At 41.5% G+C, this 27,830-nt stretch overlaps 1 protein-coding gene and 1 long non-coding RNA gene across 2 annotated transcripts in view; one reads left to right on the plus strand and one right to left on the minus strand.

Moving 5' to 3' along the window:
* Positions 1-14,268: 14,268 nt before the first annotated feature.
* The window catches only part of LOC148033750 (uncharacterized), a 91,931-nt gene continuing 78,369 nt past the window's right edge, over positions 14,269-27,830 (minus strand). Inside the window, exon 3 of the long non-coding RNA XR_015691371.1 lies at positions 14,269-14,682. This is a non-coding gene — a long non-coding RNA (uncharacterized LOC148033750). The remainder of the gene's footprint in view (positions 14,683-27,830) is intronic.
* LOC148033751 (uncharacterized) overlaps positions 14,299-27,830 on the plus strand; it is a 241,557-nt gene continuing 228,025 nt past the window's right edge. The window contains exon 1 of the mRNA XM_087681741.1: positions 14,299-14,648. Coding sequence (XP_087537867.1) covers positions 14,400-14,648 — 249 coding nt within the window. The 5' untranslated portion in view covers positions 14,299-14,399. The remainder of the gene's footprint in view (positions 14,649-27,830) is intronic.

The following is a 27,830-nucleotide window of genomic DNA, read 5'->3' on the forward strand; positions in this document are numbered from 1 at the left end:
TTGATGAGATGGTTGCAGGTTCACATGGTTATGTGTACTGGGGAGGACACCCATCATGATATTCAGCACATAGGAATTGTTACGTTCATGATGCATGATGGCAAGAAAAAGAGCTTGCATATGATGTACTACATGTGCCTACAATAACCAAGAATCTTTTGTCAATTGAAAAAATGGCATAACAGAATCTGCAGGTGAGATTTAATAGAGATGGATGCTTGGTTGAAGAATATGGTAATGGTTGCAAATTGATTGCTAGAGGCCGAAGAGATGGCGGAATGTTTACTCTTGATGCATCAATTCTAGAATTGAAAGTAGCCATGCTTGAACATGATGATGGTGCTATACGAGATGTTGAGATATGGCATAAGCGGATTGGCCATGTGAATGTACAAAAGCTGAAATCTATGCAGAAGAAGGAGATTGTGCTTGGACTGCCTAAATTCAAGTATCATGACTTTGGACATGTATGTGATGAATGCCAGTTTGGAAAGCAAGCACGGTTTCCATTTATGAGACATGTACGGAATACCTCATGGCCCTTGCAATTGGTACATTCAGATGTATGGGGTTCATCTCATAATGCTTCATTTGGTGGTGCTCGTTACTATGTATCCTTCATTCATGATTTCAACTAGGTACACTTGGCTTTACATACTGAAACATAAGGATGATATGTTTGATGCATTCAAGGACTTCAAGAAGCATGTTGAAAATGAGTTGAGTTGTAAAATTTCATATATTAGATCAGATGGAGGTGGAGAATATATCTCTAATTACTTTGATAGGTACCTTGCTAAATATGGGATTAGAAGACAATTAACTTGCAGCTATACACCACAACAAAATGGTGTAGCAGAAAGGGAAAATAGGATACTTGTGGAATCTGCAAGAGCTATGCTGAATGAGAAGAGTTTGCCAAATAGTTATTGGGTTGAAGCAGTTGTGACTGCTATCTATGTGCTAAATAGAACCCCTACAGCAAGGATTCATGATGTAACTCCATATGAGAGGTTGTATGGTCATAAGCCTGACATTTCACACTTGAAGGTATTTGGTAGCATTGCATATGTGCATGTTCCTGATGAAAAGAGGAAGAAATTGGATCCTAAAGCTGTCAAGAGTTTGTTCCTTGGTCATGTACAAGACCGAAAAGCTTAAAGTGTTATGTACCATCTACACATGAGACATTGACTAGCAGAGATGTTGTTTTTTATGGGCTGGCATCGTGATATGGTAATCCTATTGCAGTGGCTACTGATGGATCATCCAGCACTAGTAATGCTGAAAATACACCTACAGTGAGTACATCTATGAGTGGTCCTACAAGTGATGGGTCACCTACAATAAGTCCTTGGTCAGGACAATTGCAGAGTCGTATTCTTATGTCCACTGACACGTTATGTCAGCGAGGGGGAGATTGGATAAGGGAAAAGAAAAATGCTTGAGGATGTGACAGGTCCACTTATAGCAGGTTATGAGTCATCTAAGAGCAACAGTTTGGATAGTGAGTTGGGCATTCCATCTATTATGATGCCTGGAGCAAGGCAGAGTCATTACGTACCGCCTCATGAGAGGCAAGCTCAGAGTGAGCCACAGTTACGGAGATATGAGAGAGTCAGAAAACTAGTTGACATGTTTACATACACTAGTTATTCAGCCCGCCATTATGCATATATGGCTAGTGTCACAGGTTACAAAGAACCTACAAAGTTTGATGATGCATTTACAGATGATAACTGGTGTGTTGCCATGGATGACGAGTATGTAGCCCTAGCTAAAAATGAGACATGGGAATTGGTTGAGTTGTCCCCATTGGCTGCAAATGGGTGTACAAGGTTAAGTGCAAGTCAGATGGTTCGTTAGAACTCTATAAGGCCAGGCTAGTTGCAAAAGGGTATGCATAGCAGTATGGCCTTGAGTATGAGGAGACTTTCAGCCTGGTGTGGCTAAAACAGCAACAATCAGGACTGTCATTGCTTTGGCAGCATGCAAAGGCTGGAAATTATGGCAAATGGACATCAAGAATACTTTCTTGAACGGTGATTTGGTTGAGGAAGTATATATGGAGCAGCCTAAAGGCTATGCTCTCCCGGACTTTGCTACACATGTATGTAAGCTGAAAAAGGCTTTACATGGACTGAAATAGGCACCTAGAGTATGGAATGCTTGGATCAGTAGTTACTTATCTACTATTAATAGGCAAAGTATACTGCAACCACTAAGGCTTACAAGGAGACTCTATGGTTAGGCCATCTGGTGGCAAACCTTGGTATCATTGTTAGTCCTACATTGCATTCAGATTCTATGAGTGCTATTGAATTGGCCAAGAATTTGGTTTTCCATGCAAAGACAAAGCACATTGAGATGCGCTATCACTTCATCAAGGAGGTGGGAGAGGACAAGTCCATTGAGCTTGTCAAGATCTTGATTGATGAGAATCCTATAGATCTGCTCACTAAAAGTCCCTCAATGAAATGTTTGCCTTTCTTAGAAAGATGATGGTGTACAATGAAATGTCGTCTATTCCTCATCCTATTATACTTTATGTACATTTATACTTTGTCATTTTTATTGTTCTCTCCTTACTAGAGGCACATTTGCTTTTAAGTGGAAGGTTTTTATGGGTAAAGGCATTTGTTACTTTTTCTTGTTCTCTTTGTTTACTAGAGGCACATTTTCTTTTAAGTGGGAGGTTTTTGGGGGTAAAGGCATTTGTGCCTATGCCATCTTGTATTTACTACATGCACCATGACCACACACCTCTACACATCAAGTGGTGGACACCCATCACTATTACTTTATTCTTTATTATTTCACTGACTATTGAAATAGGGAAGGCCGATGGCACATTGTGATTATTGGAGTTCCCACATATGGTGGCTCTCTCTCTTATTCTCTTGCTCTATCTACCATAGCTCTTTTACTCTTGCTTCTACTTGCGTGCTTTCACTCACACTCTACCTTTCAAAGGCCACAAGCTATATACTCCTATTGAGAGCTATGTCATCTTGTCTAGAACCTCTAAACTTCCAATTGGCATTAATAACAATCCTTTGTCAATTAGAGATGAGTGCTTGAGTAATATCAGATTCCGGGATCCTAATCTTCAAGTGAGGGAATCAAATCAAATCTTGCTATGTCAAATTACTCCATAGAGCACCTTTGATCCTAGCAATAGTGATCCAATGTTGAAGGATGATGGTCCAAGGATGACAGTCATTCATTCTTTTCCATAGAGACAAACTCAAAGTTTGCGACTTGGTTATGAGACTCTCAATCCTTGCTCATCCATTTCTTCTATCGTTAGTGAGGACATCCCATCTAATGTAGGCCCACATTTTCCTACTTGATAAGTCCATAAGAATACCCTTAAGGTTTTCTCAATCTTAGCCCAAATAGTCTAGCTAAAAGGGAGGAGAGTACCAATGTAAACTGTTACAAAGATAAGGATACTTCTAATTATTGCCAATTTACCTATAAAGGAGAAAGGGGCATCATCCTACCTCTTCATTTTTTCTTGAAATCTCTTTAAAAACCAATTGAACCACTAGTGTAGAGTCACAACCACACCTATCTGAGCTCCCAAGTACCAGACCAACTCTCCCACTTTGACTACTTTAACACACTATTGAAGGACCCACTACTCAAGCTCCTTCCATGATAGGAAGAACAACTTAGTTTTACCCTAATCCACTTTAGAGGCAAAGAGTTTGGAGAACTTAGAGTAAACCTCCAACAATTTTTTGATTGAATTCTTGTTTGCTTCAACAACAAATGCATTATTATCAACAATGAATTGAACCATCGTGTGGGAACCCTTGGAGAGGGAAAGTCCTTTGACAATCCCATTCTAAATACAATGGTCAATTCTGCACAATGTGGGAGCTTCTTGCTCGATTGCTAAGACACATGGACCGCTTATTGTTTCAAGTGTTTCAAGCCAAGTGCAATGGCTACCTGTCACATAGTCATACACACTCTTACACCTATGAGTGTAGTGAGCTTACCTCCATGCTCGATTGAGTTGTCTCCTCCCACAAGCTCTCCAATAGCTCCGTGATCCATGGTGGTGCAATCTCAAGCAAGCTCAATCCTCAAGCTCCAAGACCCATGCTCCATTATCACACGGGAGACAAGAGAAGAGAAGAAGAAGAAGAAGATGGAGAGCTTCTCCCCCATGGTCCCTCACCCTCACACACTTCCTCACACTCCCTCTCTCAAGTACAAGCTCAAGCAAGCAAGAACAAGAAGAAGAGGAGAAGAAGAGAGCTAATTTTGGCCACACACAAGAATGAGCTTCTTCATTCACTTTTTGTTTTTCATATAAAACCCTAATCCCTTTTGGGCACCCATCCCTTTTTAACATACCCGGCCATTTTAGCCTAGGTCCTATTTTCCTATTCCCTTCCTATTTGCATTGTGCCTTCACCCATACCTGTCTACATTTACAAACTGCATAGGAGGGATCCTAACACTCTTTTACATGGATTTAGAGTGCGCTTTTATATTTAAAATGCCTCTTTCCTCTTTTGCGCTTGCCTTGAACTTTCAAGGTTGTCCTTGAGCTTTTGGCTGTTTTTCCTCCTATTTCTTTAGCCATGGGCTGCCTTTTTCCACTTTATCCTGCATCTTTTTAATTTTATTTTTAATTTCTTTACATTGAGGTTAACATTGCCCCCCTTCTAGCCGAGTGCCAATTCCGTGGCACTTGCAACCACTTGTTGATGATGGCTCGGTTGGTTGAAGGGTTGCCATGTGGGTTAGTGATGGGGCTTCATGGAGATTCGATGGGGAGAAGAAGCATCACAAAATTGGATGAGAGATTGCGGAGGTTGAGGATAGATTTAAGTGGATAATGGGGGCCTCTGATGTCGGTGGTTGATCGCAATTGTTGAGTGTACTTGAAAAAGAAAAAAGAAGTGCACTACTTGGGGGTGTATCTACCTCACCATGCAATGCATGGTGTCCATGCCAATGAGACTAGAAGCTCGATCATAAATCATAGAGGAGCCTGTGGTGTGGTCCCACACTTGAGGACTCAGTTTGTGTATAAGGGGAGCTATTGTGGGTGTGACTTAGGGAGACAGGTCTACCGTAGGCGAGCACAAACTCCCTAGGTGTGTCCTACCCTTGATGTGCCCTAAGTGTGAAGTGGGGAAGGGCTAGGGATATGATTATCCCTAGGTGCAGTATCTATGGCACTCTGATGGTACATGAGAATTCCATTTCATCCTTTTCTTGTGCTTCTTCTTTGTGTTTTCTTTTCCTTTTCTCCTTTATTTTTCTCCTTTTTTTCTTTTCTTTTTTTTAACACAATATACATGGGGAGGAAGTATGCTAGGCAGTGTCATCCCTATGCTCTTCAGGGGCTACGCTATGAGGGGACCTAAGGTACTTGATAAGGAAGGGTCTACTCTACAAGTAGCCTTTTATGTTAACGCGGACATTTAGAGGTGTCATTGATAGAAAGGATGGCTACACCTGATAAAGCGGCTATCATTCATATCTTCCAAGATGGCCATGCAAAAAGAAGGCAAGAGTGCGGCCCTCATCATTAGATAGGCCATAAGGTAGCTATCAATACCTGCATTTAGATAAAAAAATAATGGCGGGAGTCGAGCCTCTTTTGTCGTGGGATTTTGTTTAAGAAAAATACTAAGTACCCTCAGATAATTACATGTGGTAATAAAGGCAGGGTCGGGGCAAGATGAGAACTGGTCGAGGAAGTGCATGATGGATGGGTGAATGTCCCACTCAGTGAAGATGAGGCACTCCTCTGGGCTTTCTTCATTCGCATTGTAGATCCCTAGAAAGTCATGCCTACCATGCATATCCAAGTTGTAATCTACCCCTATTCTCCACGAATATGGTATGTAGATAGGGTCGTTGTACTCATCTAGTATGGTGTCAAGAAGGCCATTCAGGAAATAAGTGAAGCACCGAAACCAAGAATTAAAAAAAATGAATATATTATGGCGAGAACAAGATCAAGTCATCACTACCCTAGCCCAATGTCAAAACCAAGGGTTGGAGTAGATAAAGGAGAAAGCGAAAGAATGGGCAGCCATGAATGAGGATAGAATTAAAGACTTAGCTCACCGCTGCAATTGGCCCATTCAAAGAGTGAATGCCTCATGACAAAGAGCAAAGCTATAGCGTAGAGATGGGGATGTTGGAGCAATAACAAGCCTTTTTAAACACAGTGCTAAATGTAACCCAAAGAGGAAGAAACAATTGAATAAGTCAAAAGAGAATTAGAGCTAGCACGAAGAGCGCTTAACCATGGACTCCATGCCAAGGCATGAAACCCTAGCACCAGCTTAGGAGTGGAGAAACACAGATCCCATTTGATTGGTCAGAGCTAGATTAACCATGCAAGAACTCAAATTGCTAGGGTTTGGGGAGCCGAATCAACAAGCATAACCTCCCACAAAAGCTAATTGAGTCAATCCATAAAGAAGGGCTAGACTTTGAGCATGACCACATTGAAGAAGAGAAATCGCATGAACCAAGCCCCCTCTACAACCACAAGCACAACCGGAAGAGCAAGGGGAGGAAGCTATACTACCTGAAAGAATGGTGGAAATGAGGCACAAATGGAGAGAATGGGTAGAATAGCATGCAGAAAACTCCAAGCCAAGTTGTTGCAAGTTTCACATGTGGCCATCCCTCAAGGAGAAGAGTGTGACCCTATAAAACTCGGACCAAGAACTTGCAATGTGGGAGTAGTGGGAAAATTACAGCTATCCTTTCGAATTTTCCTTCACCTTCCCCCTCAAATGCTGGATAGGGTCCTATCTCTAAGATGATGGAGGATGTAATAAAGCTCTCGAGAGGAAGGGGAGGAGATGGTTGGAGGAAAGAATGAGACACCCCATGAGGTGGCAATAGGAGCCTACCGATTATTAGGAAGACAAGGCAGTAGAGGTGCCCAGGAAAGTGGAAGGGTATGAGGCTCAACCTAAGTGGTGTAGAAACCTCTGGGACTCTAACTTAGAGGCATGGATGGCTTTCTATAGCACCCTACCTCACGAGAGGGATAATCCTACCTACATGGCCTACACGCTAAGGATTGGAGTTGATTTCAACCAGGAGGTGCATGATAGGTATGACTTCCCTATGATCTACAATGTAGATGCCACGTCTCTTGAAGAATGCCTAACTTTCACTAAAAGGGACCTCCGCCTATTAATAGCAAACTTTCTCAGAGAATTCTCCTCTTGCCCATATTTGGCTTTCATTACCACCTATAATTATCTTCGTGTTTGCGAATACTATAAAACAAAAGCCTACTGCAGAGGAAGAGCAGTTACCGCCTCTTTTTTTTTATATTAATGCAAAAATGGATAGTTGTGCAATGGTGCACCTCATGATGAGAGCCATCCTCTTGCCAACATTTTAGATGAGCCTATTAGAGAATATGAGTGATAGTAGGTTCACTGGGTGCAACCACCCATTTTTGTCATCTACGCCCCTCAATGTAAGAAAACCTTAGGGTGGGACAACACCTTAGACTACCCATCTCCCAATTCCCCCATGACTTGCACAATGCACTGCACAGTACGGTAAACACAATCCCCTAGGAAGTGTACTCTTCTTCTTTTCAGATACATTGTATCGCGGTGCGGCAAGCCAATGACTACAAAGGGCATCTTCAAACAACCATCTATCTCCAACATTGACAACCTTCAAAACCTGCTTCTTCACAGAGCATCCCCAACATGACCTACCTCTCCAAAGGCACCATGAACCATTCCACACCGATCCTCAACATTTTCAGCTCCCCATACCATTAAGTGCCACAGGATTGGCACTCAACTAGGAGGAGGGTAATGTTAACCCTTGAAAGACCAATATGGTAAAATCTAGAAAATTGAAAGTGGAAGATAGTCCCAAGGCAAGAGGAAGACAGTAGACAAAGGCTCACTCATAAAAAATATGAAGACACAAAGCACAAGAAAAATTCTAAATGTAAGAGGAAGTGCATAAGAATAAGTACACCTTAATAGTTTAGCAAGAAAAAGAGCACTAGTAGTATTTTGTAAAAGAGGGTTGGGCTCTCTCCCCTATGCAAGTTGTAAAGAATGAGAGACATAGGCTAAGGCCAATGCTAATAGAAAGGAGAAGGAAAAAGAGTGGAGGAATGAACAAAGGCCAGGCCAAAAAGGGGATGACCGCCTAAGGAGGAGATAGGGCATTTGACTGACTTTGGGTTCAACGTATTGTGCTTGTCTTTGGGGATATAGAAAAAAGTCTCATATCCAAAGACTTGAATTGTGCATACGAGGGAGGTTTACAAGACCATACCTCCTCTGCACTCTATCACCAAGAGCAGTTTATGGGGATCTATTTATAAGATGCACAACAGTAGTAAGTGCCTCAAGCCAAAAGTGATGTGGTTAGCCTACTTGACTATATATATTATGGACTCTTTCTTGAATAGTCATGAATAGTCTTATTCATGCACTCTAAAACACCATTCTAGGGTGGTTTGTATGGGCCAATTAATTGACAACTTAATATCCCTCTCATCACATAACTACTCAAAAGCCTTGGAGACATATTCACCTCCATTTTCAAACTGAAAGGCATTTCAACCTATACCTAGACTGGTTCTCAACCATGGCAAGAAAACATTGAAACATAAGGAGAATATTCAATTTCTACTTAATAAGATAATCCCAAACCTTATGCAAATTAGCATTTATGAATGTACAAAATACTTCGCGCCACCCAAGGACTAACATGCCATGGGGCCACAAACATCAAAATGCATAAAAGTCATTGGCTTACCTACACACGTAGAATCAGAATTCTTATGCAAGTCACAAGTCTACCTACCATACACATAATGCTCACATAAATTAAAATAAGAATAATCCAAGGGCAGGAGATACAATATATGGTCAATACTTTTATTCTCTTTAGAGACATGTGTCCAAGGCAAGGATACCATAAAGGTATAGGTGGAAGATTGGTCACAATCAAAACATGGTCAATAGACTTGGAAACAAGCAAAGGGTAAAGGTTGCCAACCTTAGCACCTCTAGCAAAAACAAGACTACCGATTGTCCAAGCTTTTCATCAAGGCCAAGACATGACGTACATCATAAAGCATAAAAGAAGCACCAATGCCAATGTGCAGTCTAACATCACATATGCCTATGATATCCAATGATCACTGATAACTCTATGGTAGCAATGAAACCAATGGCAGGGTGGGGTAACATGGAATGAAGCCCCCAAATTAAGAAGCCAATACTGAGAGTAAGTGGATGGTGAATCAGTCAATTGAGTAGCATCAAGAGATAAAGTTGTAAGATTATAGTCATTAGAACTATACTCTAAGGCATTTATCTTTGCTATCTTCACATTAGACTTAGGCACAATCTTAGTTGAATTTGCATTTTCATGTACTTTTTCCTTGCCTTTCTCATTTGGCTTATCATTGTGTATTTTATGGCACTGGGGCATAATGTGACCATGCTACCCACAATAATGACATGTTAAAGAGAATTTATAATTGTGGGACTTACTATGGGATTGCCCATGAGACTAAGACTTGACCATATGGGGCTGTGAGTCTCTACCCTAGTTAATATTACCATTTCTATCTCAAACTGTGAGTGCATTGAGAAGTGCAGGTTGCATAAATATTCCTCATGTTTACTTCTTCACTAAAGCATAAGTAAAGCACTCTCTACATCACTGCATTTAAAACCATCCTCTGAAGGATTAGCACTCATAGCAGTACGAAATGTATCCGATGATTCTTGACAAGTAAGAACAAAGACTTTATGTTATTCTCAAACTTGATGTCCTACACGACAAGCTAGTTGAAATTAAAGTGGAACTCATTCAAATGAGTAGACATATGATTGCCCTCCTTCATGAGAAGGTCCACAAGCTTCTTGAGATGTAGGACTCTTCTTGTCATAAAGATCAAGGATCCTCTTCCATAAATCATATACACCACCCTTGGTAGAGATAACATTGAAATACACCTGCTTAGACAAAGATAATATAATAGTGGACTTGCATAGCTCATCCAATCATCTGTATCCCAACCTTTAGCTTTATGCCCTTTATTTTCAATGGCCTCCTACTTCTTCTGCACCAATACTTGCCATATTTGCATCTTCCAATATTTGAAGTTGTTACCATCAGGCTTTTTCAATGTTGAAAATAGCACTATCAATTGATGCATGAGAAGTACTTGCCATAATGACTGCAAATTACACGAACATGGGATGCTTTAACTACAACAAAATAGTCCCAAAACTTAGCCAAAGGGTGGGAAACAAAATAGTATATAGTTGTTCACAAACAATAGGAAATAGAGTATGCACACTATAGGCGTCTACGCTCAAAGAAAGTGCTCATAAATAGCATTCAGTATTATTGTCCATAAAACTATAGTAAATCACCATATAACTGTGGGAAAATGACAGATGGAGCAAGCTCCCACTACTAAGAATATCTGGGTTGCAATTCGAGATATATAGAATGCAACTAGCATATATAGCAACCAAGTACCAAGAATTGTCAAAGCATATAGAGTATTAGATACATAAATGCATACAAACAATGCATGTTAAGCATCCACCATTTGCAACCCATTGACAACTATAGATACATGGTATAGAAGTGCTCAAAAGCAAATCAGCCCAAGAGTCAATATTTGCAAGAACTATATGTGTGTATATCAACTGAGCACGTACATAGGCAAGAGACTCTCACTGACTCTAAAGAACCAAGCTTTGCAAAGTAAATACAAATGTCTCCCACTGGAAGTGAATGTTTAGCATCCACATAAGCATATGGAAAACCCAAATAGCATGTAGGCATGTAATACATAAAGCTCTAAAACTTTTAAGATTGCTCTCCAAACTAGAGCTATTCTATTCTATGCAAAATAAAGAGATAAAAACTGCATAGACTCTATAATGCTCAAATTATAGTTCTCATCACATTCTTCATTTCTAGCTATAAAACACGTCAATTTGATTTCATATGCAAAAGTTATGGCCAAAATACAAAAGGGTTATCAAGCTGCCACAGCTATTCACAACTTCTATACCATACTTTATATCCACTCAAAAGGAATAGAATGGCTACTTTTCAGCTTAATAAGCACTCAAGAAGGCTTAGCTAAGCCCTAGGAAGCTGCTCAACCAACTTGGAACAAGCATTGAAGGTAGGAAAGCCAATGCATACCTCAAATAGACTAAAACAGGGTTGCAATGAAAGATGTAACTCAAGCTCTCTTCCAAGCTGAATATAATGTCAATGAAGCTCCTTGAATGTTTTTTCTCATACTAGTTGAAAGAAGGAGTGGAAGATGGAAGTAGGAGCAAAATCAAGAAGAGAGCAAGAGCTATGGAGGTTCAAGCAAGAAGAGAGATACCAATGGGTGGGAATTCCAACAGTCACACAATGTGTGACCTGCTTTTTTTAAATCTATTGCCACTAAAAGAATAAAGAATAAAGTGACAATGATGGGTGCTCACCACCTATAGTATATAGGTGTGCAAGTCTACATACATGTAAATGTAGGCAGCTAGACACATGTGTCCTTTAACCCCCAACAAGATTGGGTGGTGTCACGTCAAGTCAATGGTCAAACATGGGAGTTAATCTCCACGTTTGTCTCTAGAGAGTTCACCCACATTACTTTTTGAAAGATGCCTCGACAATAACCTAGAAGCAATATGGTGTCTTGATTTTGATACTAGAGCTTACTCTAGTACCCTAAGGGGGTGTATCCTCACTGCCATATTTTTGACACGTTTATCTACATAAAAGGAATATGTATAAATCCCCTAGTATCATGTCTATCAATTGGTACATTCCAGTAAATATTCCAGTCCTAGTATGATGTCTTTCTACATATTAATTGGTACTCTCCATTAAGTTGTAACATCTACTAAGTATGGTTACCTTCTATAGCTCATAGCGCCATTGAATACCACCACTTTTGCCAGTTGATGGAGGCTTTAGCTAGTTTTATATGTGAATGTGAATTGGTAAAACAAATTATTACCTGACCATGCTCGCAAAACTATATTTCTTGAGCTTCTAACTCTACACCTTCATGAGGCTTGTATGCTGCACTATTGCTCGTCTTGGTGATAATTAATGCCATGGACTACTTTTCATGAGTGTTCATGCCTATGTTATGCCAACTTTTCTTGCTACATAAGACTATAGTCGTATCTTAGAGGTGTTGGCTATAATGTATGATTGCATAAGCTCTTGCAATCACAAAAGCAGAGGTATCCTTAGCTTTGTGCACATGCACAAGCTATTATTGTTCGAGATGGTATGCACAACTTGAGAGCCTATCTTCATATGGCTATCATACATCAAGAATATTCTAGTATCATAGATACCACTATGCTCACACTCCTTAGTTAGGGGATACATTGGTAGTGTGATTTAGGTAAGCATAGATTAGTCATAATATTTTGCTAGCCTTGTTTTGGACTAAGTAATTACGATTAATCTTTGTATGTTGGTAGTCCTATAGATTATATTTCTTTCAAACTCTTTACTACAAAGGTACTTTCACAAGCAGACCTGATGTTGGTCAACATGTTTATACTTAATCTCTATTGAGAAACTCTTGGGATTTTCACTTACATGGGCTCTCATATTCCATGGGTACTTCAACATTCCTTCTCTCTTAATTTAGTTGCTATTTATACATGTTCCATGGTCTAAATATCATCTCCTTTTTAGCAAACAATGTACTATAACTTTAATGCCTCAAAATTCTAAGAGGCAACACCCCAAAATGGAATTTGGTCATTCACTCATCCTTAAAATTTTGACAAGGCTTAATGGTTGGGATGGCGAGATGTATCACCCATTCATCATGAACAAGATCACCCTAATCATATATCTTGCAAAGTATCATATTCAATGCTTTTAATTTGTATTATTACTACTTTATTCTAACAAAAACCATTTTGTTGTTAGTATAGTCATGCAATACATTGCACATTGTACACAAATGCAACACAACACATGCACTTTGTCACTAGCATAGAAGCAAAGGCACCCACTTAGTCACACGTATGCAAACATAGAAGCACTTTTAGGCACTTGTATAGAAACACGTATACACATGCATACTTATAGGATTGTATACTCTTTAGTGTAGGAATGTGCACATATACTTAGGTGAGATTTTAAGAAGACTCTTAGCTTACATTGACCATGCCCTAGGTCAAGCCATTGGTGCATTGAGACCATAGAATGTTTGGGTTGCCACCAAAAGGTTAGCAACATTATCCACAAGAAACCAAGTCTATGATCGACCCTAGGCTAAACTCTACCAAGCTTACAACTTGAGTTCATAAGGCTCACGCTAGCACTCAAGACCATTAGAGTGGGTAAGTGGTGACACCTTGCGAATTTCGAAATTGACTAAGGCATCGTAAGCTAGAAAGGAGTTAAAGGAACTTGAATGTAAGAATGTTATGACATCCATGAAAATAATGTCCATTTCTTTTTGCATTTAAGTTTTTAAATATTTAATGTAAAATTGTATAGCCTAACATCATACAAAAATAATAAGATATTGAATCCATTAATGTTTTATTTTTAAATAAAATTTAGACAGTTATATTTTAACAATATCATTTTAATCCTAAAATAAGCTATTTTATATTTTTGTAATAATAATTTCAAAATTTAAAAAATACCAAAAAACTGTCACTTTAACATTGAAATGATATTAGAAAACTTATAAAATTTAGAAAAATGTGAACTAGTAACTTGACATAATTTTTAGAAGTTAATTTTAACCATTTTAAATAAAATTTATCTAAACATTTGCACAAGATCAACCATAATTCCATATAAGAATTCTGTGTAACAAATAAGAACTGAAAAACTCTTTAAAAAATCATAAACCAAAGTTTTCCCAATTTTAGACTTTGATTTTTCTTTTCAAAGCGAAGTCCTAAATAGAGCACTTATGTGCTAAAGGTTGTGTCTCCAAGATGTGTCTCCACAGAAATGCATGTCCCACTTTGTTCAAGCCTTGATGACTATCGTTTCAAACATGTCTCGCAAGTGGTTGGCATGAATATGGTGGCCAAGTTTGCTGTCCACTTACTCTTTTTGGGGCCTCTCTCTTTTAGATACCTATGCTATTGCACCTATAAGAAGTGAATGTTCAGACGCGTGTGAACCCACCCTAAATTTAAACTAGCCAATCCCCCCCCCCCCACAAATAAGGAAAAGAAAAAACAGCCATGTTGTTTTGGGTGGTTCTAAGCTGTTTTTGTTGTTTTGGGTGGTTTTATGTGCATGGTCACCTTCTTCACATTTCTAGCCGAATTCTTCGTCCAAACTCTTGCCCGCTGAAACCCTACACAGGTGCTGCCATGGCTACCGACATCAGTAACAAGGAGGGGCCGTCCAACATCGACATTTATCTTCGGATGCGTCCCGTCTCAGCGACTCCTGCTGTGTATGAGATCGACCACGACGAAGGTCGGGTGCAGTGGAATGTGCCGCGCCAGATTGCCGCCGGAATGGCCAACCATCAAAAGGAGCGCTACGACTTCTTCTTCACGAGCATCTTTGACACAGACGCCAAGCAGGACGCCGTCTTCGAAAGAGTTGCCCGCAAGGTCAGAGCTGGTCGTACAGCCTTTTCTTCCGACCCTGATTCGAGCTTTATGCATTAACACTCTGCTAACGTTTCCTTCCGAGAAGAGAAATTCATTACAGCAGGCGATAAACATCTAAATGAAACCGGAAAGAATGGTCCAAATGATCTCTATCGTAGTTCTATGGATTATTCTCTAGGGAACAGGATTTTTCTTAACATGGAATTACCGCAACACATCAATGACAATTAAGGTATAAATACATCAAAATCTACGAATATCCCGCCCTCTATTCTGGAAGAGATGTAGAGTGCAAGGCTAATAGAATAACCAGTCAGGTAGACCGTAATGCCACACCATGCAGGGAGCCTCCTCATGCTCTGAGTCACCATGTAGTCTCTCCTAGCTGCCTCTCAGAGTGTGAATAATCTCTGCTCATATACGGTTGGGGGTCTTTGCTTGTATATTTGGGTTAGACTGCTCCCTTCCTTCATCTTTAGTATGCTTGTATAAAGGAGAGGGGTTGATCAGCTGAGAGATGCCAAAACCAACACACATTGACGTGTGCCATACCCAGCAGCACATTGGGCTGGCAATCAGTACGTTGTTGAGAAATGCACTATTCAGTTTCCCTGGATATGAACAAAATAAACCATTTATAACCTATTGAAAAGTCACGAGAGACAAAGGAAGCCTGTAGTTTTGTGTAGACTAGGGGTTACTAATGTGAGACCAAAAAAGAAAAGAATTTTGTGTAGGGTGTCCATCGATATCTCTGAGAAGTGTATAAATCTTTAGCTCTCAAGTACAACACCTGCTTGAAAAATACCCAAAAAGTGCATTATTCTAAATGTATCCATAATTTCTCAAAGTAAAAAGCTTATGAAATCCCTCTAAACATGCCTATGTTTGCCTTTGGCAAAGAAAGTGAAATTCCCCCATAATACTTTATTTAAAATTAGCCTTTCTACCCGAGTCATAGGGAGTCGCTTAGCATTTTTGACAGCCCCACTATAGAATACTGATCCAATAAAGTTAGCTCCAAAACGATCTATGATGAGGGGAGATTATAGAAAAACTTGAGTGAAATTTAAAACGAAGGATACTCCATGATCTTTAATCTTAATTTAAGGGAGCTATTGGCACAGTCTAGTAGTGGTACATTACTTCAATTTGAATTCAAAGGCTAGTAAATCTAATGTGTTGACTTGGGAAAGTTAACATGGAAAAATGAGTAAAGGTTAACTTGGGAAATCTCTGTTCTCGTTTCTTTGACTCGTGCTTCATAGACTGGTCAGATGAATGTGGAGCAATGGAAGCAAAAAGATGAAGTTGCTGTAAACACAGAGAACTCAATAAAAGAACAAGAACACAAGAACTTGGAAATATAATGAACTTAGAAAATGGAATCCATATACTAAAGCACAAGAGTGTATATAAAGGCATGGGCTGGGGCAACCAGTAGAGTGCTCCTAGTCTCAATCTCTCTAGTAGGATGCATTGTGTATATATGAGACGATTATGAGATGGAGGAGAGGTAGCCTTTATATAGGCTAAAATAAAAGAAAATGATGATTAGGTTGGCCAACATTTAATGCGGCAATTAGTGCAGGTTGGTCAACCATAATTATGTGGCCTACTCGGAAATGAAAATGCACTCAAATATGATGTTTGCACAGCCATGATACGTACATTTGCACCAGCACATTCTCTTAGATCATGGGTGAGTATAATGAAATATACAATGATGAAAGACCTATCATAGTACATACAAGAATGACAATCAGATAGGACCATGGATACCCAGGTAATGGGTGATCAAACCACCACCAATGTGCCTCCAAAAGACATTGATGTCAATGTTGATTATACCAAGTGTTGACCATAGAGAATAGAAACATATGAATCTCAATACCTGCTACAAATTAGCTCTGTTGAACGCACATCATGACCTTACATCATGACCTAGATTCCCCATCTTCAGCCCGACCACCAAAGTGTCCCCTCATGTGGGAGCAGACTAGGAGCCGACCACTTCTTGTCACATCTCCCATGATGAACTTGAAAGGAAAACTAGCTCCAAGATTTGAATTTGCTAGACTCAATTGGTGCTTTTAGAAAGCCATATTTAGGGTCCACCACATTTGCATATGGATGAGGCTAGCATGTCCTACCACCACTACCTGTTCACACCCCCTCTTTGTTGGTACTAGAGAGTCATGAGGGATGATTGCATCACTACTTGCTCACACTTCCTCTTTGACACTAGAGAGTCATGAGGAATGACTAGCTTCTATCTCGTGGTTAGAATTGGATTTGGAATCCAAGGACAATGAAGAATTGGAGTTTTTGTCTTTCTTCTTCTCCTTCTCGTTCTTTTTCTGCAATACCACTAGCTTCTTGCAATCATTGTGGAGGTGTCTCTTTCTCCCCACAGAAATAGTAGGCTCTTCTTTTACTTGTCACCCCTCTTTGAAGCAGCCAAAGCACCCAAAGGGAGGCCACTAGAATAAGATGAAAACCTCCTTGTTATCGTAAGACAAACTTATGCTTACGTAGCATTAATGTCATGTGTTGGAAATTGATGGGAGTATTCGATATCTAACCGCATAACACATCAACAACACCATTGAACTCTAGAGGCAATTTATGGAGAATAGTCCCCATGAAATGGGCTTTGGAAAGGGTGGACTGCATGTTGTGAAACTGACCTTGAATCAGTGTCACTTGGAGAATGAATGATTGAATTGTAACAATTGCATCAAACTAGATATTCTGTAATGGGCTCTAGAGGATGACAACTCTTTGTTGAGCTAAAAAATTGCATTAAAAACTTAAAATATTCAATTAGCTCTTTAAAACAGGCCCAAACCATGCAATTATGAAACTTTTCATTAAATTGCCAAACTTTCCTAGGGAGTGCTTGAAACTAGCCTTCCTTCTTGGCAAGGGTGGTAAATAACCTAATTAAGCACTAATTACATCAAGCACAAAATTCACACAAACTGAAATGCAAATGTTACCACTTAATCTTGGATAGTAGACACTCAATCAGCCCCAAAAATTGGCGCCCCTTGCAGTATTTTTTTAACTTTCATTGCAATTGGATGAAGTATATAAAGATTGCTTCAATTTTCTTCTCTTTCCAATGCCTCTTGCTGTCATAAATGACCAGCAAGCCTGTTTATCCATTTACCCCGTGTTCTAATAGGCGATTAGTCTCTAATCGACCCTTGACTAGTCAATATGAACCCCAAATCCAATTGGGATGGCTGGCTTATTGAAATCTTCGGCAATTTCTCGAATCCTAGCTACTAATTTCAAGTACTAAGCCTTCAATTTCTTGGCATGAGACTTGAGATGGATGCTGCACCCTAATTTCTACCGTAAATTAGGGTTTACAATAACAAAAACATAGTTGCTCTTCATGAAACCAGCCTTCCTCCTCGGATAGGGTAGTGAATAACCTGATTAAGCACTAATTACAACTAGCATAAAGGTCATGCAAACTGAAAATGCACACTTTACCACTTTAACCTTGGACGTTAGACACCCTGTTGGCCTTGAAATTGGTGTCCCTTGTGGTATTTCTTTATCTTATATTGCAAATGAAAGGAGTACAATTGAGATCCTTTGATCTCCTCCGCTAATCCAAGTGCCTCTTATTGTCAAAACTGACCAGCAAGCCTCCAAACCAATTTGGCCCTTCGTTTGCTTGGGGATTGGCCTTTATCCCACTCCTTTAAAGACAAATTCAGCCCCAAATCTGATATTGCCTGGGTAGCCTCTTGAATCTCCTTGAAATTCCTCAATTTCAGTTGTTGGAATTCAAGTTCTAGGCCCTCAATTCCGACCACGCATCTCAAGGCGGTTGTCAAAACCCTAATTTCTACTATTATCTCTTTCTCTCATGGGTTAAACTGTTGGAAAATACTGACATAAGAGAGAATGCTGTAGAGAGAGAAATTTAAAGTTTCATTGCAAGAGAAATGTTGTAAAATTGTTAGCAGCCTCTCCTTTCTCTCTAATAGCCTCCTTCTCTCTCACAATGACTGGAATAGATTTCCATTAGCCCCTAAAAACACTTTTCTTACTTGTATGGGTAAGTTTTGTCAAGTGGAAGCTTTCTAATCCCATTTTTTAGCATTATCTAGCTTATTAAATTAATTTTCAGAATATTTATTTTTAAAAATTAATTTAATAATTATTCTAGTGCTCAAAAAATTAATTTCACCAACCAATAATTAAATTGGCTAGGTCAATTTGTCTTTCAAGTATCCTCGGGCAATTATTGACCCTTAGATTGGCATTAATTAATTAATTAGTACCCAATTTCTAATGCCACCATTGACATTAGTGGCCAATAAATCGGTCTAGGTCTAAATTTGACACCGAGTACCACGTAGTACCTATGAGGTATAACTTATTACAACTTTTTCCTTTGACACCCATTGCATCCTCAGGGTCTTTGGCCTGTTACCTTGAAATAACAGCCATGTGCATCACATGTGCTAAACAACCTTGCACATTTGATTAATATCTTAATCAAATGTTATCGGGAAGATTAGAGCATGTAAAAATTTCATGTCCCCGCGACACTTCACCAGGGGGATTGAAAAGGGTTGAGAACCAGCTTTTGATTATGGACAAGGGGAAATTTGCATAATTGCCTCTTCTCTCAAGTAGGTTATATGTTTTTTTTTTTTTCGATACAGGGACAGATGACTTCTTCTCGATTGTGATGGTGTCCCGACCTTGAGGGGAGATTGTTACCATGGGATGGCACATGGAGTGAAGGTTGGATCAACAGGAGCATTTGGTGGTCTTGGATTTAGTGGACAAGGATTTTGATGTATTAGATACTCATATTGATACCAAGCAACCAAGAACTAAGGTCTAGTACTAGTTGAGTGTCCCTATTGCTAAGCGCTTATGGAGAAATAGAATGGGCCGAGTGGTAGTGCTTAACTACCCCTACTCACGTTATAGCTGTGAGCAGTCATGTGTGTCTTGTGTGGTTATCTCCTGCATGTGAGCCTCAGTCTAAGTTCAGATGAGGATATTAGGAGCTCTAAAATTGTATTTGTCTGTCATTTATGTGTTTTAGACACTTTAGATGGAGGGCACATTGGTGCATTTCTTTTTGTGTACATTTGGCTATTTTTTAGGGATTTGACAACGTTTAGGGTTTGTCCTATTTTTTGCCTATATATAGATAGCTTGCCCTCCCATTTTCATTATCCATCATTCATCATTGATCCTTCGTGATTAGTCAACCCTCCGCATTCTCTCATCCCCTTGCTACCGTTTGGCGCTTACACTGACACGTAGAGTTGCATGTTGGCATTGACTATTGCAGCCTTGTACCTTCAGCCATTGCAGTCACATTGTTCCTTAACTCTTCTGCGTTCTCTTTGTCTCCTTCTTCTCTCCGTGTTCACTTTTCTCTTTCCAATTGTGCGCTCTCACATGGTATTGGAGCCACGTGTGGGGGCCCGAGACCTTGAAGAGGAGTGTGTTGTCTATGATGAAACTTGCTAGGCGCCTTCTACACGTGCTACAAATCTTGCGTTTGGAGTCAAAGGGGGTAGGGTGGCCTGTCTCCAGCCCTTTATTGCTGCGTTTACCGGGGTAGATTTTCGTTTTTGGCCTGGGGTAGCTTTTAGCAGGCTGGGTGGCTTCAATCTGCACCTGGATGGCTTCTACCAAGATGGGCAACCTGTTTTCTGCCCATTTAGGTCTACTTTTTTGAAGGCAAATCCTCTATCTACTGCATTTTTGGGTCCGCTAGAATAGGCCCCTATATCACCTGCGTTTTTATGTAGACAACCCTTGGCACACTTGCTGCAAGAATAGGCTCTGCATTGCGTGTGTCTTTTGCAGGCAGCGCAGGCCCCCCCCCCCCCCCCCCCCCACGCCCCTTGCCCGAGTGTAAGTTTTGCTGTTGGGTAGTCTCCTTTTTGCTAGGTGGCAGCCTTTAAGGCTGGGCGGCAGTCTCCTTTTTGCTAGGTGGCAGCCTTTAAGGCTGGGCGGCAGCTCTTCTTAGCTGGGCGACATTGTTCTTCGTTGGGTGGCTTGTTTACAAGTGGACAACATCCTTTCTTTGCTATGTTTCAAACTGGTTGGTTGGTCTTTTTTACCATGGTGACTTCTTTTTGGTGCATGGCGGCCTCCATAGCAGGCCAATTTCTGGGCAAATGTGCGTTTATTGTAGGGACTCACTTTGTGGGCACTCCTAGTCCTTAACCAGCCCTTGGATTGGTTGTGTTTATAGGTTGAAGACCTATTTTCCTCTGCATTTACTGCTTCCTCTCTTTGCCCAACATTGTATGTTCCCTTCGATGTCGGATTCTCCCCATCTACCTTGCCTTAGTTAGTTTTCTTCTTACCATGGCTCGATGGACCCCGATTATCTCGAGGACACCTCTTATTGGTCACTTTATTCCAGCGGCAACACAAACTACCCTCTATAGTTGTGCCACATGGAGTGTCTTCTTGACGACTATGACCTTTGGGATTTGTTATAGTCCTTATACCCTGACCTACCGTGGATCCTCATGATGGTGCGATCGTGGACTCAACAACTTTATGGGATCGCTTGAATACTAGAGTCCGCTCTTTTTTCTTATTGAGTTTTATAGATTTTATGCTCATGCATGTTCGATGTATTTGTACCGTTGCAAAGATTTGGAGGAGATCGGTATCTCTCTTCCGGATCTAGACATTTGGGCATCAATTATCTCTTGAGTTGAAGCTACGACAACTCCGTCATCACAGATTCCCCTATGATGAGGGATCACATCCATTGGATGGAGGAGATTTGGGATGAGCTTTCATTCCTTGGTACAGACATTTCTTTGGAGGACCTAGCTATGACACTTTTCTCACATCTTTGTCACCGAGACATGATGTATTCTACACCAGTCTTCTCACTTCTTGTACCTGGGAGACACTTAGGAGGAGCTAGTTCCATTGGTGCTTAAGCAGGATGCACATCATAGTGAGCTAGATTCTTGCGGAGCCCGTGCACATGGTTTTATCTATAGGTATAGGACAAGCCAAGTAGAAGAAAGGGAAGAGGAAGAAGTTGGAGTCATCTTTCGAGTCTGATATAGCTTTTGTGGGAAAGTGTAAAGGATATCTCACATCTCCTCATTGTGGGAAGAGCTCTCACCTCAAGGAGAGGTGCTAGAGGATATACTCTCATCTTTTTTCGAGAGCGAAGGTTGGATCTACATCAGAGCCTTCATCTACCTCTACTTCGTCACTTGCTATTTCCATTGAGTCAGTGGTTCTACACATTTATCAGGTGGAGGAGCCTTCTTTGATTATCTCTTTCTCTGAGCAGCCTTGGCTTATTGCTAGTGGTGTCTCGAGTCCTATGACTCTCTGAGATGATTTGCTATAGGTTCTCTGTTTGTCCAAGGGTATCATCACTGTTGTGGTGACATTTCTTCGGTGTCTATTTGTGGTGTTGGCACCCTGCCTCTATTGTTTGATCGTCCATCAAGCTCCATTTGTGAGGCCCTACTTGTTTTGGACTTGGGATTTTTCTCTTCTCTTAGTTTATGGCCTTCCTAGACTCAGGACACATGTTGTCTTCATCAAGTTAGCCGTCTTTGTTGGGGATTTTTCTACTAGAGTCACTTTTGTGATAGGTTGGCCGGAGAGGGGGCTATCTATGCTCCATTCCCCTTCCTTTGTGCAAGGCTCTCCAAGGCATCTTTCTATAGCCACACTTGTTCCCGATTGTGCACCATTTTTCCATAGGTTCCATTCCATACCCCACCATCTCCTCTAGTGGTCCCTCGTACCTCCCATCCCTTTCAAAGGGGGATGATATTGGTGATGCGACTGTGGATTTCTTGGCCCTTTGTGTTTCAAAGGGGGCTTCCAAGGATTGTGAGGAGTTGCTATGGGGTTTCAAGTCTACTTTGGGCATTTCTTTTATGCGGCTACCCCTTTTCTTCGTCATTGAGCCACCATTCCTTGCCCCTTGGCCCTCCCTAGTATTTCTATGGAGCTTAAGGCACCTTCGATAGTTCCTTACTATTGTGTCCAGGGTTGTCAGGTATGAAATGTACGATACGGTACAATACGATAAAATATGGTAATATTTGGTACCTTAAGATTTTAGAAGGTACGATACGCTATTAGTACCAAATAAAAAATTTCCTTGGTTATTTTGGACTACAAATGATTGAGCACATGTTTAGAGCTAAAATAGCAATGTCACTTAAGTAAATAAGATAAATACACAAGGATAACAAGGCAAAACTGTCAGAGTGCAGCGATGCGGAAGCGTAGGACAAAGACTGAGAGAGTGAACACAAAGAGGAGAGAGAGAGAAAAGGAGACAGTGTGAACACCGAAAATCTGCAGTGTAGTATGCTGTATAAGAGTGCAAAAATATACAAGGGGGCAGAGGAAATATTTGCGAATGTCTCCGACTTGATGACCTCGATCTCCGTCAGCCCGAGCACAGTCTGTCTCAGCCATTAGATCGAAAATAACTGTACCAGGTCGGCTACATTAAATGCAGCCAACTGCAGTAAACTGGCCGATTGTGCAGTAAAACTGTCCGACTGCAGGCTGCCACGGCCTATGTGGCACTTGCGCAGTCTGCTGACGTAGTTGTTGATGTAGCACTGTCGTACTCCGGTGTCCACCAACTGTCCAGGAGATGATTGTCTAACACCCCCTTTCAGATCCTGGACGGGTCAAAAGACTGAGGGATCTGGAATGCTGCCGAAGAAGAGCTTGGGGAAGTGCCTTCGCAAACAAATCTGCAAGATTATCCTCTGTCTTGCAATACTCCACATCAATGGTCCCATCCAGAAGCTTCTCCCGAATGAAGTGATACTGGATCTCAATGTGCTTTGTTCGGGCATGGAATACAGGATTCCGTACCAAGGCAATGCAACTCTCATTGTTGCACCGCAGAAGAGTAGGATGAGTCTGGGGGCAGCCAAGCTCCTCCAACAATCTCCGAAGCCACACAATCTCACATGTGGTGGAAGACGCAGCTCGATACTTTGCCTTAGTAAAAGAAAGGGCTACCGTGGGCTGCTTCTTGCTACTCCAAGACATAACACCGGTACCCAAGGTAAAACAGTAGCCTGTAGTAGACTGTCGGTGGTCCACATCGCCAGCCCACTCTGAGTCACTCCAATTTGCAAGAACCAGATCAGAAGCATCTGTACCTGCAAGATAAGAAATCCCTAAGTCAAAAGTCCCCCTCAAATACTGAAGAATCCTCAGGGCAGCCTGCCAATGCACCTGCTTGGGTTCAGCCATGAACCCTGCCAAAAGACCCACAACAAAACAAAGATCAACACGAGTGTTGAGAAGCCAAATCAAGGATTCAATCAACTGATGGTAGCGTGAAGCATCCATCACGGGAGAATCTGAGTGTGAAGTGGCCTTCCAATTCGGATCCATAGGAGTAGTAATAGGCCAACAAGTCTCCATCTCAAAAGTCACAAAGAGCTCTTGAATGTACCTCTGCTAAGAGATGAAAATCCCCCTCTGATACTGATAAATCTCGTGACCCAAGAAGAAATGAAGAAGCCCCAAATCCGTCATCTCGAATGCCTGATGTAAAGCTGTCTTGGTCTCTTAGACCTTCTGTGCATGATCCCCTGTCAGAATCAAATCATCAACATATTGTTGGGTATTTTAATCACGCCTTACTTACGCCTACGCTCATATATGGGAGTGTCGGTGATCAGTAGGACACTGGGGCACTTTTTACTCTCGGTAGGAGAGGTTTTTTCCCCTAGACTTATGGTCTTATTATCGTATGTACTTATGTGCTTATGTTACACACATTTACGCACTTAGTGTGTGTCGGGTGTGAACACCCCCCTACAACCCTAGGTTTAAGGGTTGTACTTTGTATTTTCAGATTACACTCATTCAGTCTATTCTCTTGGGTGTCGTGCTTCAACTCTGTCTCTCTCACTCTCACACTGTCTACTGAATCTGGCTGTATCTCGATCCTCTGCTCTCACATTTGGTATCAGAGCTCAGCTCTGAACTCAGCTTCTGCCTGCAGAGTGCAAGTCTGCAGTCTGCAGCACACACCAGTCCTGCTCCAGCGTCAGACGTCACGTCAGCACAGGTACAGCCTGTCGTCAGTCCTGTCAGCAGAGTACAGCTCGTCGTCAGTCAGCAGTCAGGCGCTGTTCCTCAGCGCTGCCTCAGCACAGTACAGCAGTCGCCCGTCAGCAATCTTCACATCAGCAGCACGTCCACGTCCTGTCCCCGGAGTCAACGCCTGCTCGCGAGCAGCACCACCAGTCCGCCAGGGCCCGTTTCCTGCAAACGAAGTTTCCTCTGTGCTTGTGACCACGAACTGCCCTCCGACCCGTGTCAGAGTCGCTGCCCGCCTACACGCGTCAGATTCACGACCTGCCCTGTCCACGCGCAACCCGCCTGCCCATCGTGACTGGTCAGCCCGTCAGACGACCTGCTCCCGCCTGCCCGCCTGTCTACGTCAAGTCAGCAGCTCGCGACGTGCTTCACACCCAGATCTACTGGAAAAATAAATTTCATGCAAATTTATGGACTGAATAGTCAGAAATTTTGGGGCTTTTGTGTATTTGGAGGACAGATGCATTTAAACTGCTGATACAGTCCAAAACGACTGTTTTTGACAGAGATTTTGGCAAAAATTTTGGGGATTTATTCATAACAGTGTTGCATTGCACTGTTTGCACCTTGGGAAGCGTGCAGTAAAGGACAGTTTTCTGATAGAGTACGCCCTTGCACATCAATTGCAGAAACGTATTTGCTGCAATTTCTGGAAATTTACAGATTTCCAGTTCGAACTGCTTTGACATTGCTCATATTGTCTTTGGAAATTTGTCATCATGGCAAATCAGGGAGGTGATGTTTTTACGTATGTATCCAAAGAGGACAGACTGGACGGAAACAACTATTTCCTTTGGTCATTTATGATGAAAAATGTATTAGTGGCCAAGAATTTATGGGATTATGTCAGTGGAGAGGAAACTCGGCCGGGAGTTGTAGCTCCCGCTACTCCTCCTCCCCATGGCGCACGTGGACAACGGGGACCTCAGCCCGCTCCACCTCAGCCACTTCCTCCAAGAACTGCAGCTCAAAAAGCTTGGGATACCCGTGATGCACAGGCCTTGTCGCTGATTGCTTTGGCAGTTCAGCGGCCCATCATACCTCATATCCGTTCGGCATCTTCTTCACGAGATGCATGGTTGACTTTGGAGCATATGTTTGCAGGAAAAAATGAGACACGAATCTCTTTCTTGAAGAAAGAGTTGGAAACTCTGAAGATGCATGAAGGTGATTCTATGCAGGATCACTTAAACAAGATTCAGGACTTGAGGGAGCAGCTCATGAATGTAGATGAGTATTTTTCGGATGCACAGTTGATATCCACCACCTTGATCTCCCTACCTCCTTCGTACTTGTCTTTTCATACTGCATTGAACCTCACAATGAGGATTGTTGAGCACCCACTCACTTTTATTCAGTTGGTTAGCTTGCTTCTAGAAGAGGAGCAAACACGGAAAAATAGTGGTGTGGATGCTATAGTCTCTGAGCAGGCTTTTGTGGCAAGACAGAAAGGCAAGAACAACAAGGTGAAAAATGCTCCACAGAGTTCTGGCACTTCGGGCACATCGCAGAATCAGTCACAAGGAGGGACGCAAGCAAAGAAAGGAAAATGTCATTATTGTAAGAAGCCCGGCCACTATATCACTGAGTGCAGAAAGCGCATTGCCAAAGAGAAGAAGAAGGAGTCAGGAATGTCTGTTTCTACTATTTCTTCCATTGCTAGTGAGTCCGCGTCCTTTGTTGTGGACAGGGACTATTGTTTTTACACTTGCAGTTATGACATCTCTTGGGCCGATAGAGCACTTAGCTCTACAGAGGATGCTGACACTTGGTTCTTTGACAGTGGTGCTTCTAGACATATCACATCTCGCAGAGATTTGTTTGCTTCAGTTAGTGCACCTCCCTTGGGAAATCGGTACAGTGTGCCAATAATGCATCATACCCTGTTCGTGGTATTGGGGAGATTGAGCTCACAGCCATTGATGGCTCTATTCTCCGCCTGCAGGATGCTTTGTTTGTGCCTGGAATAAAGAAGAATTTGCTTTCTATTTCTTCTTTGGCACGTTGTGGTATGTAGGTCACTTTTGATGATGACCGTTGCATGGTTCGAGAAAAAGAATGCATGACATTGGTCTTGACAGGATCTTTGTGTCACGGTTTATATGAGTTGGATGCTCTTTCAGTAGATCAGTCAGCATACTTGACATCCACTCTTACTCCTGCTATGATACAGGTGGAGTTATGGCATGCTCGTTTAGGGCATGTAAACTTTGGTAGCTTGATGCTTTTACAGCGTACTCAGATGCTGGATGGCTTACCTCTCTTGGAGAGACCTCCTGAGCACTTATGCGAGGGATGCATTTTGGGAAAAATGCATCGTTTCTCATTTCCTCGTGATGTTGCTTTCAGGGCAACAACCAGATTGGAGTTGGTGCATTCAGATGTTTGTGGGCCTATGCAGACCATGTCATTGGGTGGTGGTTATTATTTTGTGACATTCATTGATGACTTCACACGTTTTTGCTGGGTCTATTGTTTGAAAAAGAAGTCAGAAGTGTATGATGCATTTTTTGCTTTCAGTGCACTTGTTGAAAACCAATCTGGATGCCACATTAAGACTCTCCGTTCGGACCGAGGGGGGGAATACATGTCCTCTATGCTGAATTCTTTTTTGCAGCAGAAGGGCATAGTACATCAGTATACTACAGCTTATACTCCACAGCAGAATGGGGTAGCAGAGAGGAAAAATCGGTCACTCATGGAGATGGCCAGATGTATGCTGAAGGCAAAGAGCTTGCCTCATAGTTTTTGGATGGAAGCAGTCATGTGTGCTTGCCATATTTTGAACAGATGCCCTACCAAAGCCTTGAAGACCATCACACCATTTGAGGCTTGGAACAGCCGTAAACCTTCTGTTGGTCACTTTCGTATCTTTGGGTGTCTTGCCTATGCCCATATTCCACAGGTACTTGGAAGAAAATTGGACAACAAGGCTGTTAAGTGCATTTTTATGGGATATAGCAATGAGAGCAAAGGCTACAGACTCTATGATCCCGTTACTAAGAAGGTTTTTGTCAGCAGGGATGTTGTTTTTGATGAAAAATCAGA

The sequence above is a fragment of the Lygodium microphyllum genome, chromosome 7, assembly GCF_053477565.2.
Source record: "Lygodium microphyllum isolate KBCC chromosome 7, Lygodium_microphyllum_v1.1.10, whole genome shotgun sequence".
Lineage (NCBI taxonomy): Eukaryota > Viridiplantae > Streptophyta > Polypodiopsida > Schizaeales > Lygodiaceae > Lygodium > Lygodium microphyllum.